This window comes from Ochotona princeps, chromosome 21 (assembly GCF_030435755.1).
Source record: "Ochotona princeps isolate mOchPri1 chromosome 21, mOchPri1.hap1, whole genome shotgun sequence".
In the NCBI taxonomy this organism is placed as follows: Eukaryota; Metazoa; Chordata; class Mammalia; order Lagomorpha; family Ochotonidae; genus Ochotona; species Ochotona princeps.
Window position 1 is genome coordinate 35,915,252 of NC_080852.1, and position 11,948 is coordinate 35,927,199.

An 11,948-nucleotide genomic window follows, 5' to 3' on the forward strand; every position below is an offset into this window, starting at 1 on the left:
CCACTGTCAACCAGAACTTCAGCATCCATGTGACAGGCTCCAAGTCCACCTCGTCTCCAGTTCCCATTGTGGCACTGCCAGCTGTCTGTCCCCACCAAAGAGAAGGTACCAGGTAAGAACCCAGAGCTTGAGCACCCCGTCATTCCTGCCGCCCCTTCCTGATCCTGCAACCACTGTGCACGATGCCCCCAAGTCCAGCCTCCCTAGCAGAGTTTAGTTAAGGGGGTTCTGCTGTCTGCAGACAGCTGAAGGCAAAGAACAAGCGACAGTGCGATGGTGACATCACTAACCTCTCCCAAGTCTCCGCCTCCGGAGTACAGGGTGGCTGCAGTGACGGTGAGAGGTGGCTGGCAGGCACATACCTGAGCTCCCAGCCAGTAACTCCCCCTTGCCACCAAGGAGAAGGCTGGCACCAGGAGTCACCTTCAGGTTCTGAAAAGCACCCCAGTGACCTCAAGGGAGGGCTGGCCACACTGCCTGCTCATGGCAGCCCTTGGACTCTAAAGGAAGAGGCACAGGATGCAGAGAGCCAGGGCCTGTACCTTCCCCGGCCAGCCTCTGGCCGCACCACGTGGCCAGTCAGCAGCTCGGCTCCAGACACTTGCCTCATTCTGTAACACAGGCGTGTCAGAACCTTTTATTGCAAAAAGGTTTCCAGCATGTCAGAAAGAGAACCTGGGGCCGTAAGAATCCCATTCCACCAAGGTCAGAGCCGCCGCTCCAAGCAGAGGGGCCCTGGGCCTCAGTCCTGGGCACTGGCCTTCAGGGCAGCTTTGTACTTCCCTGTCATCTCCTTGGGTAATGGAACCAGGCCTGGGCAGGGCACCTGCCCTTCCACCTCACACATGCACTCCCGCAGGCAGTACTTCCGGGGGCCAAAGTTGGCTGGGTGAGAGAGCTGCTTTTTCTCCTGCTCCTCTTTCTTGAGTGTTTCCCTGGCAAAGAGCAGAGACAGCACCAAGCATGAGCAGCAGGATGAGGGCCAGTGGGCAGAGCCAGGGAGACCCGGATCTTGAGCCTTCTAACCCTTCTACTCCCAGAGCCTATACCCCAGCCTCCCCGTCACCACACACACTCCCTTCAAACAGGGAGGAAGGCTGTACAAGCGGGAAGGGCACTGGGAAGTATCTGCCTGCTGCTTGGCCCACAAGAACAGCCCAGTTAATGGGGACACCAGCAGGCCCCTGGGAATGCTCCCCAGGGTTCCCCAAGGAACATTCTGGGCCTCGCTTTCTCCCCTTCTCTCCCTCATGGCAGGCAGAGGGGACGTTCCATGGGGGGGTAGACATCTGCACACCCCAAGAAAAGCAGCACAGTCCTCAGGAGAGCAGTGCTCTGGCCTCCCGCCAGTACCCCTCTCGCCCTGGACTGCCAAGGGCGCTCAGGCTGTGAGGCTGTGGGGAGGGCAGCCAAGCCACAGCGGAGGCGAGGCCACGGCCCAGGCTGTTAGCACCCACAGCCTGTACAGGCCGAGCCCAGTGTGGGTCCCCTCCAGGGTCACCCAGGCAACTCACTCGCTCTTCCCCAAGATCCTTCGGATGTGTGCCATGATTTCCTTATTGCTCTTGGTTTCCACATCCACCAGGACCTGCTCCCCAGAATCTGGAAACAGACAAGGAATAGGCTTCTCAGTGCACACCCGCAGACTGCACAGGGGTGGAACAGAAAACACACAACAGGACCCCTGAGCAACCCACCTCTTCCTCAGCCATGGGAAGAACTGAAACTTAGAACACGAACACGTAAAAAGGCATGTACGATTTTTAAGATTAATTTTTAAAGATTTATTAATTTTATTGGAAAGTCAGATTTAGAGAGAGAAGGAGAGAAGAAAGATACTCCATTCGCTGGCTCACTCCCCAGTGACTGCAATGGCCGGAGCTGAGCCGATCCGAAGCCAGGAGTTTCTTCCAAGCCAATCGAAGCTGGCAGCTTCTTCCAGGTCTCCTGCACATGATTGCAGAACCCAAGAACTGAGGCCATTTGCTGCTGCTTTCCCAGTCCACTAGCAGTGAAACAGCCAGGATACAACCCAGCACCCAAACGGGATGCTGGCACCACGGCAGAGGAACAGCATGCTGCACCACTGCATTTGCCCCAAAACCATGTGTGATCTTACCAGAAAGAACTTAAATCCATAGATGGCCTCCACACTAAGCATCCCCCCACAACTGATCTGGAAAAACAATGCAATTCCTATCAACCTCACAAAAAACTGAGCCTGAAATTCATCAGAAACACAAGAGACCAAAAATAGCCACAATGATTTTCTACAGAAGAGGCAGAGGAGAGAGCTCTTTGACTCTTTAATTCACCCTGTAATGGCTGCACTGGCCAGACCAAAGCCAGGAGCCTGAAACTCAATCCTGGTCTCCCACATGGATGCAGGACTCAAGGTCTGGAGTCACTGCTGCTCTTGAGGCCATTAGTAAGTGGAAACTTCTATACTCAATAGGACACCAGCCTGCAGACACAGCCCACTAAGACATGTGTAGGGACGAGCTGTGCCCCATATGCAAAGAAGCAAAACACTCTACCCGGGCCCGGCGCGGTGGCCCAGCGGCTAAAGTCCTCGCCTTGAACATGCCGAGATCCCATATGGGCGCCGGTTCTAATCCCGGCAGCTCCACTTCCCATCCAGCTCCCTGCTTGTGGCCTGGGAAAGCAGTCGAGGATGGCCCAACGCCTTGGGACCTGCACCCGCGTGGGAGACCCGGAAGAGGTTCCTGGCTTCAGACTGGCCACTTGGGAAGGGAACAAAAGAGGATGGAGGATCTTCGTCTCTCCTCACTGTATATCTAACTTTCTGCATTTCCACTGAAAATAAACCTTCTTAAAAAAGAAACTCATACCCTTCAGATCAAATGTAACTGGCCAAAAAGCATATGACACAGCACAACGAGCCAGGAGTGGTGCCGGGCTAAGGCACTCCCTTCTCGGAGTGCTCAGGGGCAAGTCCTGGCTCGGCTCTGGGGTCCACATTCCTGCTGCTGCACACCCCAGGATGGCTCAGGTCTTTGGGTCGCTGCTACCAGATCCAGACAAAGCTGTAGGCACTGGGGGTTGGGGACAGCACATGAGAGTTCTGTCTCAATAAAGACAAAAAGACTTGGAGGAAACACAAAGTGAAGCTTCACTGAGGGGCCAGTGTTGTGACCCGGCCCAGCCAGCTGCCACCTACAAAGCCAGCACGCCCCTGGCATTTCAGTTTAGTCCCAGCTGCTCTGCTTCCCATCCAGCTCCCTGCTAAAGTGCCTGAGAAAAGCACAGGCCCCCGCCACCCACATGGGACACTCAGTTCCAGGGTCCTGGCTTCCCCTTGGCCTCTCAGTCACTTGGCCATTTGAGAGTGAACCAGCAAATGAAAGATCTCTCTCAGTGTCTTTCTTTACAGCACTGCCTATCAAGTAAATCAACAAAAAACCTTCAAGGAGAAAAGCCTACAGAATGGCTCAGATTTCAGACTTAGGGGTAGAGAGGGTAACAGTACTCGAAGGAACCTGGGAAAGGCCTACAGATGTGACCACAGCTAAGGACCCTGAGATGGGCGGATCACTCAGCACCACCCAGTCCGCCAGTTTAGCCACACGCTCCTTTCAGTGGAGCGGCTCCCCTGCTTGCGGTGAGAGCGAGATCCAGAAACAGCCCCATTCCCGCAGCCTTCCCGGAGGAGGGCAGAGCCGACACGGACTTCCACCCACGGGGACCAAAGCCAGTGCACCTGCGCTGGGTGAACCACCAAGCATGCACCCAGCAGCACAGGCAACCCTGCCTGCTCACCAGGGCGCTGCAGGGTGAGGATGGGGGCCATGAGAACCACTCTCAGGTGGCAGTGTCAGCAACCCCACAATTATGCAGTTTCTCAAACTACTAAGTGTCGGGCAGCGGCACTGTGTGCCCCTTAGCGCCACTCGCTGTGACCTCAGAAAAGCCCTCCACCAGGCCACTGAAGCTTTCCTTCACTGCTTTCTTCTGGGCAGTCAAAAGCCAGACAAGCCCTTCAGCAGCCATGGAGGCACCCCACTTGCTTAGACTTCTAAGTGACCCCAAAATTCATGTGCTAGTAACTTAATCATCAACACATAAGCTGGCTGTTTAGAGGGAATTAGAACTTAGTGTGGTCCTGAGCGTGTATCCCCCACAACAGCATCTGGGGCCCCAAGCAAGAGGGAGTCGCAGCCAGCGGCTGGTCGTCCACTGCCTCCACCAGGCCTTCAGGAGGGGAAGGACAAACGTGGGGTCTCCCAAGCTCCTTGGCCTCGTACTGGGGCAGCCAACAGCTCCTCAGATTGAGTCACGGGCCAGGGCTGCCCACCCAGACCACAGCTGGCCAGGACCCTCACGGCTGTCGCTGGCTCTCTGTTCCCACAGCACCTCCCCACCTGTCAGACCTGGGCTTGCCCCGCCCCCCTCATCATTCCTATTTCAGCATTGCCCACAAGGCCAGCTCCTCAGAGGGCAGCGCAAAAACGGGACAAGCAAAAATGACGTGGCAATAGGCGATGGGGCAACGGGTGAACCTGAGGGAATGGGGGCACCGCGGCACCACCATGAGTGACGTGGAACCGGCTCGCCAGCAGCCGCTCAGACCTGACAAGGCACCCTGGCAGAGGGCGGGAGGGGGAAGATTAGGCACTAAGGAATATTATGTCTCAGGCAGAACAAGGACCAGGCCTGCGACACTGCATTGCATTATGGGTGGGAATCATATCAATAAGATTCATTTTCTTAAAACCCAAACGGGTTGGCATGACTCAGTAGGTTAAGCCACCAGCTACAACACCAGAATTCAGTACAGGTGCCACTTCAAAACCCAGCTGCTCCACCTCTGATCCATCTCCCTGCTGATGCACTTGGGAAAGCAGCAGAAAGCAGTTCAAGTGCCAGGACCCCTGCACCCACAGCCCCAGCCATCGTGACTACCTGGGGAGTGAATCAGCGGATGGAAGATTTCCGTCACTTTCTTTCTCCCTGTGTACATTTGTCTTTCAAATAAATCAAGCTGTTAAAAAAATGCCCACATAAATCATCACCAATGGCATGACGTGCCCTGCTCCACCAGCCTGACTCTGCCACTGTCCTGCCCAGCCCACATCTCCTCAGCCCCCAGGAGACACACAGCAGAGCACCTCCCAGGGACACTTCGCTGTGGCCCCTTAGCCTGGGGACCTAGGCAGAGGACGATGGAGCAGTGGGGCCGTCACTTGTGAACAAGGGGGAGCACATGGGACAGACACACACCAGGAGGCTGTGCCAGGGTCAAAACCAAGAGGAAGTGGCACCCAGACAAGTCCCAAGGAGGTCTCAGGGCCCAGGCACCAGCATTAGCAGCCCCAGCACCAATGTGGAGGCCATCACCCAGAGAAAAGCAGTGCAGTGTCCAGGAGGGAGACAGGGTCTGTGGCGCCCCGCTCCTGGGGGAGGGCGCCTGCATGAGGGCCCCAGAGCACCCAGTGCTGCAGGCGTGTTGGGTCTTGGGCCAGCAGTGTAGCTGAGCCAAGCCCCAGGTCCACGCAGGGAGACTGGGACCCCGTGCAACGGGAGGCTCCCCAGGGAGCAGGTATGAGACAAGCTGCTGGCCCAGCACCAGTCACTGAACTCGAAGGAAGGTTACCAGAGGCCCCAGCAGCAGCAGCATCACACCCTGGCAGCCGACCTGGCGGCTCCCCAGACACACGCACAGCCAGTGCCCGACTGGCCACAAGGGCCACTCCTACAGGGCCGGCGCCAGCTGGTGCCAGGTGGAGCCCACAAGGCACTCCCCCCTGCCCTGGCAGGAGGACCACACCAGGGAGCACCTCATCACCACAGGCAGGGCCAGGGCAGCCCAGGCGACCTCACACCCGTCCCCTGTGCATAACTGGGCCTGCACAGAACACCACATGCCTGTGAGGCTAGCTTCTTGTGCATCTGCGGCAATAAAGAACCTCCGAGGTGGCACAGATCTGCGAGGGAGACAACCCCCCACGGCGCCATGTGAGGCTAAGAGGCAGGGGGAGGGCCGAGGCCACACCTGGGCCAGCCCGGCGTGCCCAGCCCGAGGACACTGAGGGACACGAGTCGCAACAGAGGGGCTGCGCCCTCACTCACCCAGGTAGAAACGCAGGAAGGGCGACGGCGTCATGTTCTTGAACATCATGATCTGCACCCAGGGATTTCGGTACTGGATCTGGGGAACGTTGAAAAACACAAATTTCCTGCAGAGGCGAGAAACGAGCCTTCAGGAACAGGGCTACCCTCAGACGGCAGGCACTTCCTCCAGAAAATCCAGGGCTCTCAGGAGCCCCTGAGGAGGCCAGGAGAAGCCACAGGCCAGGTCAGCACCTCCTGGATGCTGGGACCCCCGCTGTCATGTGCACTCTCTGCTGGAGCTGTGCTTGGGGCCACCAGGGGTGGGGGGAGCCTTTCCAGGCCCATCAGCAGAAACCTGAACCAACACCCAAATGGATGTCGGCTCTGTGGGCAGCAGCTTAATCCCCTGCACCCCAAGGACAAGCAGAGTTTTAGTGGTGCCGACTAAGCGATTTCACACATCGGCCTTCAGAGCTCTCCGCCCCCAGAGCGGGGAATTCCCAGCACCTCTTCTAAGGCAGAAGGGGCAAGTCAGCTCCCACAGCCTTCTGGGACTCATGGGCCCTGGCCTTGGGGTGGGCACGTCAGCCTGGCTGCGCCCCAGCCGGCAGGCTCGATCTGCAGGCTCCCCGGGTCACACTCCCTCGCTCCTGCAGACCTGGGGTCTCCCTGTCCCTGGGCCGCCTTCTTTTCCCACCGCTGCCTTGGCTCTGCTAAGCAGTCTTTAGTTAAAGGCAACGCCAACGCACCCTTGTTTCCACCACGAAGCCGGGTCTCAGGGCCGGCAGGTGTGCTGGCTCGTGGGCCACAGGTGGCTGCTGTATGCCTCCTGATCACTCAGGAAGGCGGCAGCCATGCAAAGGCTAATCTGGCAGAACGGTTTAAAACGATGGGAGGATAGAAAGTCTCAGATTTCCACAGCTGAAAACCAACAAGGACAGCTACTGCCTCCAGGAAAAACAAGGGTTCAGAAAAAGGAGAACCAGCCCATTTGGCGCTGCAGGGCCCAGCACTGAGCAAGCGATACCAAGGCTAACAGTCACCAGGGTTCTGCCCAGAGGCAGCACCCACTCCCCGGGGAGAACGGGGCTGGCGACCAGCCGGGGGAGAGCCGAGGCCGCCTCCCGCCCGCCAGCGGTCACCAGGTGTCCCCGCCTTGCCGCTCCCACCGCACCCGCCACCGGCCCGGTCTCCCCGCCCGGGGCCAGGGGGCTGCGGGGTCCTGCGCCACGCCGCAGCGCACAGACGAGCAGTCCCCGTCCCGCACCCGCGCCACGACCGCGGCCAGCCCGACCCAGCCCTCCGGGCCCTCGGCCGTGGAGCCCGTGGGACGGCGGCGCCCGTCGCGGCCTCCCCGGGGCGCCCACTGACCTGGCGCCCTCGCCCAGCTCCCCGTGCGTGTTGTAATTCACCGTCATGACCTTCACCGAGTCCTTGAACACCACGTCGCCCTGGCCCAGGTACTGCAGGGTGCGGCGAATGGGGAAGCGGCCCTTCATGGGCATGGCGGCGGGCAGAGGCCGGCCGCGAGCCGGGGGCGAGGCGGACACGCGGACCCCGGCGGCCGGGCGCCCAGGCCGACCTCGCGTCGCCTCTCCCGGCAGGCCTCGCGCCGCGCCGCGGGGCAGCCTGGGACTTGTGGTCCTGGCGGGCCGGCGCTGGCACACCCACCTGCTGGAGTCCGCAGTCACTCGCGCACGGGAAGTTATTTCAAAGGTTTCTAGTTGCAGATACAGCTCAGGTATCTCTCCCAACTTTGCAGTTCCAAAATGAGCACTTTCAAAAGCGAACCGACTTGCTAAAGCGAAGGGGGAAAAACGCTTTCGGATCCTACTTTAGCTGCTCAAAAACAGGCGGTGGAGATGTACTCCGAAAAACTCGGGTCACTTTAAGAAACTTTTATTTTTCCAAGCTGGGATGATTTTCCAGGTACGGAATACTAGGTTGGTGAGGTGTTTGTGCTTTGTTTTTTAAAAACCCTAGCACTTGGGCCCAGCGCAGTGGCCTAACGGCTAAAATCCTTGCCCTGAACGCACCGGGATCCCATGCGGGCGCCAGTTCTAGGCTCCTCGCTTCGGATCGGCTCAGCACTGGCCATTACGGCCTCTTGGGGAGTGAATCATCAGACGGATCTACCTGTCTCTCCTCCTGTCTGTATATCTGAGTTTCTAGCAGAAAATAATAAAAATAAATCTTAAAAAAAAACCCAAAGAGTTAAACAAAAAAGCCCTAGCACCTTCAGCAGGCACCCACACCTGTGGCTCGGGTAGTTCAGCTGCGATTTTCACATTTCTCCATGACTGTGCTTGAATGTCTGTACTTCAGTGGCCATGTCCCCCTCAGCTATGTAACTTTTCCTTCTTTTTTTTTTCTAAGCTTTTTTCCATCTTTATGCCGTCTGAGATACAGAGGTGTAGATTTGGGAGACTGAATGAAGGCCACAGATAGCCTATGATGTAGGTCTAATTGGCCAGTAGCAAGCCGAAGTACGGGACTCGAACCTGCCTGTGTGACCGCTCAGGGCTCCGCAGCCCTACCAGTGAGGCAGGGAGGGACCGGAAAGGGGAACCGTGGATGGGGCAGCTGCCCACCAGCAAGTCAGCTCTTCTAAGAAAGCAGGAACTTTAAAAAAAGAAAGATTGCCAGAGAATAAGATGAGGAAGCTGTCAGGAAAAGAAGGGGGAAACTTCCAGAGAATCCTTTCCAAGGGCTGGTCCACGCCAGCATTCCATGTTTCCCTTCAGATTTGACAGTTTTTGGTTCAAATATTTCCTCTTCATCTGGTGTTTCTCCTGCTGAAAATCTGCCTGCATACACTTTACATTTGGGGACTGTCCCATAGCTCTGGGATGGTGTGTGCGTTGCTGTTTTCATTTCTCGGCACTTCCGTCTCCCGGATTACCGGCTGTGTCCGGCCTAGCCAGGAACCCATTTAGGCATTCTCCCTTTGTTACACTGCCTGCGTTTCTAGCACTTCCTTGAGATTCTTTTCCAGTTTCCTCATCTGCTTGCATTACTGAGCTTTTCCAGCAATGTTTTTACCATTTGACCCAACAACACGCCCGTTGTGCTTCACATTTCCTGGTAACTCTAGCCTCGAGGTCTGATGTTTGCTTTCTCCCATCTTTTCTCCCCCTCAGTGTGCTTGCAATTTGCTGTTGGCAGTGGGGCAGTATTACCTGTGTCACATCACACGAAGTGAAGTTCAGCTTTTTTTTTTAATATTTTTTTTATTGGAAAGGCAGATATACAGAGAAAAGGAGACACAGAGAGGAAGACCTCCATCTGCTGGTTCACTCGCCAAGTGCCTGCAATGGCCAGAGCTAAGCTGATCTGAAGCCAGGAGCCCAGAGCCTCTTCTGAGTCTCCATGTGGGTGCAGGGTCCCAAGGCTTCGGGCCGTCCTTGACTGCTTTCCCAGGCCACAAGCAGGGAACTGGATGGGAAAGGAAGCAGGGCCACTAGGATTAAAACCAGTGGCCATATGGGATATCGGCGTGTTCAAGGCAAGGACTATAACCATTAGGCTACTGCGCCAGGCCTCTGAAATTTGGTCGAATATGAGAGGCAAGTGTTGGGTGTTCCCTAAAGAGCTTTGTCATGGAGAACACTTGTTGTTTCAGTGACCAAGTCCACTCTCCAGGGTTACCATTTAGAGCCCACAGCTGTGTGGACTACGCACATGCCTGCTCTTTCATTCGCAGCCTCCAGCAGGGTCCCTGGTCAGCAGTGAGCATGCCAGCGGCTGCATCCAGGGCTTCAGCTCCAGGCCTCGGGTCCAGCTGTGTGAAGCGTGGCTCACCTTTAGGTTTCAACATGGCAAACCCAATTATCTGATGGATCCATGAAAACTTACACTTCTCTAGCTTTTTCTTGTCGTAAGGACAAAGTGACAAGGTCCACACTCTTCATGTGTCTGAGCTGAGACCAAGTGAAGAGACCTGAAGCTTTAGGGAGAGCATCAGCTTTTCAAGTCCACGGGAGTGTATCAGACCTGGGTTTCAATACCCAAGTCTTCACTGACTCTGTGACCCAGACCAGGCTGAACTCTAGCCAGCACCAGGCCCGGCCACAGGAGCCAGGAGTTTCATCAAGGCCTTCCACATGGGTAACAGGGACCCAAACAAAATGGACCATTTTTCTTTCTCTCTATATCTCCTTCTCTTTATATATCAGGATTTTCAATTTAAAAAAAAAAAAATCTTTAAAACAAACAAAAAAGAAGGCCCGATAGCCTAGCGGCTAAATTCTCACCTTGCATCTGCCAGGATCCCATATGAACGCCAATTCAAGTCCCTGCTGCTTTACTTCCCATCCAGTTGAGAACAGCTCAAAGCCTTGGGACCCTGCACCCGCATGGGAGATGAGGAGGGGGCTCCTGGCTGCAGATCAGCTCAGCTCCAGACATTGTGGCCACTTGGGGAGAGAACCAGTAGATGGAAGATCTTTCTCTCTGTATCTCCTTCTCTCTGAATATCTGCCTTTCCAAATAATAATAATAATAAGAAGAAGAAGAAGAATAAATATTTGAAAAATAAACAACAAAATGAGCCCCTTTTCCACTGTTTTCCCCAGGCCATTAGCAGGGAGTTAGATCAGAAAGCAGTGGTAAGAACTCCCATGGGTGCCCATACAGGGTGCCAGCTGTCAACACCTGCCCCTCCATCTGCCAGCTGCTGCTGAATAAGCTGCTCCTGGGCCTGCTCCAATGCAGACAGGAAGGCCTGGGAATGTGGCTCAGTGGCAGGCCCAGGCGGTCATGGTGGGTTAGAAAAGGCTTTCACACTGCACTTGAGTAAAATGGCCCTTTAACCAGCACGGCAGGGATAACGAGGAAGAGGCAATCTCAGGGTCCACCCTTATCCCTTGGTCACTCCAGTGACTGACTTGTCATCTGGAGCCCTTAATCAACAGCAACGCAGGAGCCAGGTCTGCCTTCTGATGCTCCAGGGGAGACATGACAGCTGAATGCCACCTGCAACACAGGTGCACACACACTCAACCACTAACATGTGTTATTTCAAAAAAAAAAAAGCTTCCATACAAAGCCTCAGAGTGCATGCCACTCAGTGACCCTCCACGGGACAGTCAGACTGCCGGGCGGCCAGCACCATCTGCTGCTTCCAAGACCAGCTCCCTTCGGGGACCCTCACTCAACGGCGCCAAGGACTAACACGGCACAGGGCTCAAGATGACGCAGGAACATTTTAGTAATTGAACAGTAACCACACATTGAGCTGCAAGCACAATGAGGAAGTGTCCTTAGTGTATCAGGGGAAAATACAAATGAACAAGGCGGAAGGGGAAGCAGACAAGCAGCTTCAGGAGATGCCTGAATGGCCACCCTCTCCTGCGTGGGACCATGACCTCCGGCTGGGGGCCTGCCAATGCCGCAGCAAGGGCGTGCTCAGCCAGCAGGGCACAGAGTGGGCTGCCCTGAAGCACTGCAGGCGGGTAAACAGTCACATGAGGCAAGAACCTGGAGTTGTGTTTACATCGCATAGGCCAGCTTGCCCTGCTGTCTACAAAGGGGAGACGGCACAGCCGAGTGTGCAGAGGCGGACACAGCTGGAGGAAGAGCAACGAAGCCACAGGGATGTCAGTCTGCGCTAGTACATCCCAAGTCAGTGTTACAAGCACTGACAGAGGCTGCTTGTGCACCCCCCATGCACGCGCTCCATCACTCACAGATGGCTGCCTGCGGCTGCTTTCAGGAAAGGGCCACACCGTATGAGGAGGAAAGCTTGGGGTGGGGGGCAGCACCAACCCCCCAAAACCGCCCCATTGCCAATGAGGGTTGCCTTTCCAGCCAGGGAGCCAGGGGGCCAGGCAGGAGCGTGAAGCCCGTGGCAGGCAGGGCGTGGCCTCGGGCACCCC

The 11,948-nt window shown here is 56.1% G+C and overlaps 1 protein-coding gene across 1 annotated transcript; it reads right to left on the bottom strand.

The window, feature by feature from the left end:
- Nucleotides 1–697: 697 nt before the first annotated feature.
- MRPS25 (mitochondrial ribosomal protein S25) lies at nucleotides 698–7,667 on the bottom strand. Its single transcript, XM_004581325.4, has 4 exons — nucleotides 7,444–7,667; nucleotides 6,091–6,197; nucleotides 1,515–1,602; nucleotides 698–935 (listed from the first exon to the last, which is right to left on the bottom strand). The coding sequence occupies exons 1-4, from the start codon at nucleotides 7,575–7,577 to the stop codon at nucleotides 743–745; spliced, it is 522 nt and encodes a 173-aa protein (XP_004581382.1). The 5' UTR covers nucleotides 7,578–7,667; the 3' UTR covers nucleotides 698–742.
- Nucleotides 7,668–11,948: the final 4,281 nt, after the last annotated feature.

Excerpts from the sequence above, each read along its gene's own strand:
- MRPS25 (XM_004581325.4), bottom strand. The coding sequence starts at position 7,577 with ATGCCCATGAAGGGCCGCTTCCCCATTCGCCGCACCCTGCAGTACCTG. Across the intron at positions 6,198-7,443 it reads GAGCTGGGCGAGGGCGCCAG|GAAATTTGTGTTTTTCAACG; the intron begins GTCAGTGGGCGC and ends TCGCCTCTGCAG. Across the intron at positions 1,603-6,090 it reads CTTCCTGCGTTTCTACCTGG|ATTCTGGGGAGCAGGTCCTG; the intron begins GTGAGTGAGGGC and ends GTCTGTTTCCAG.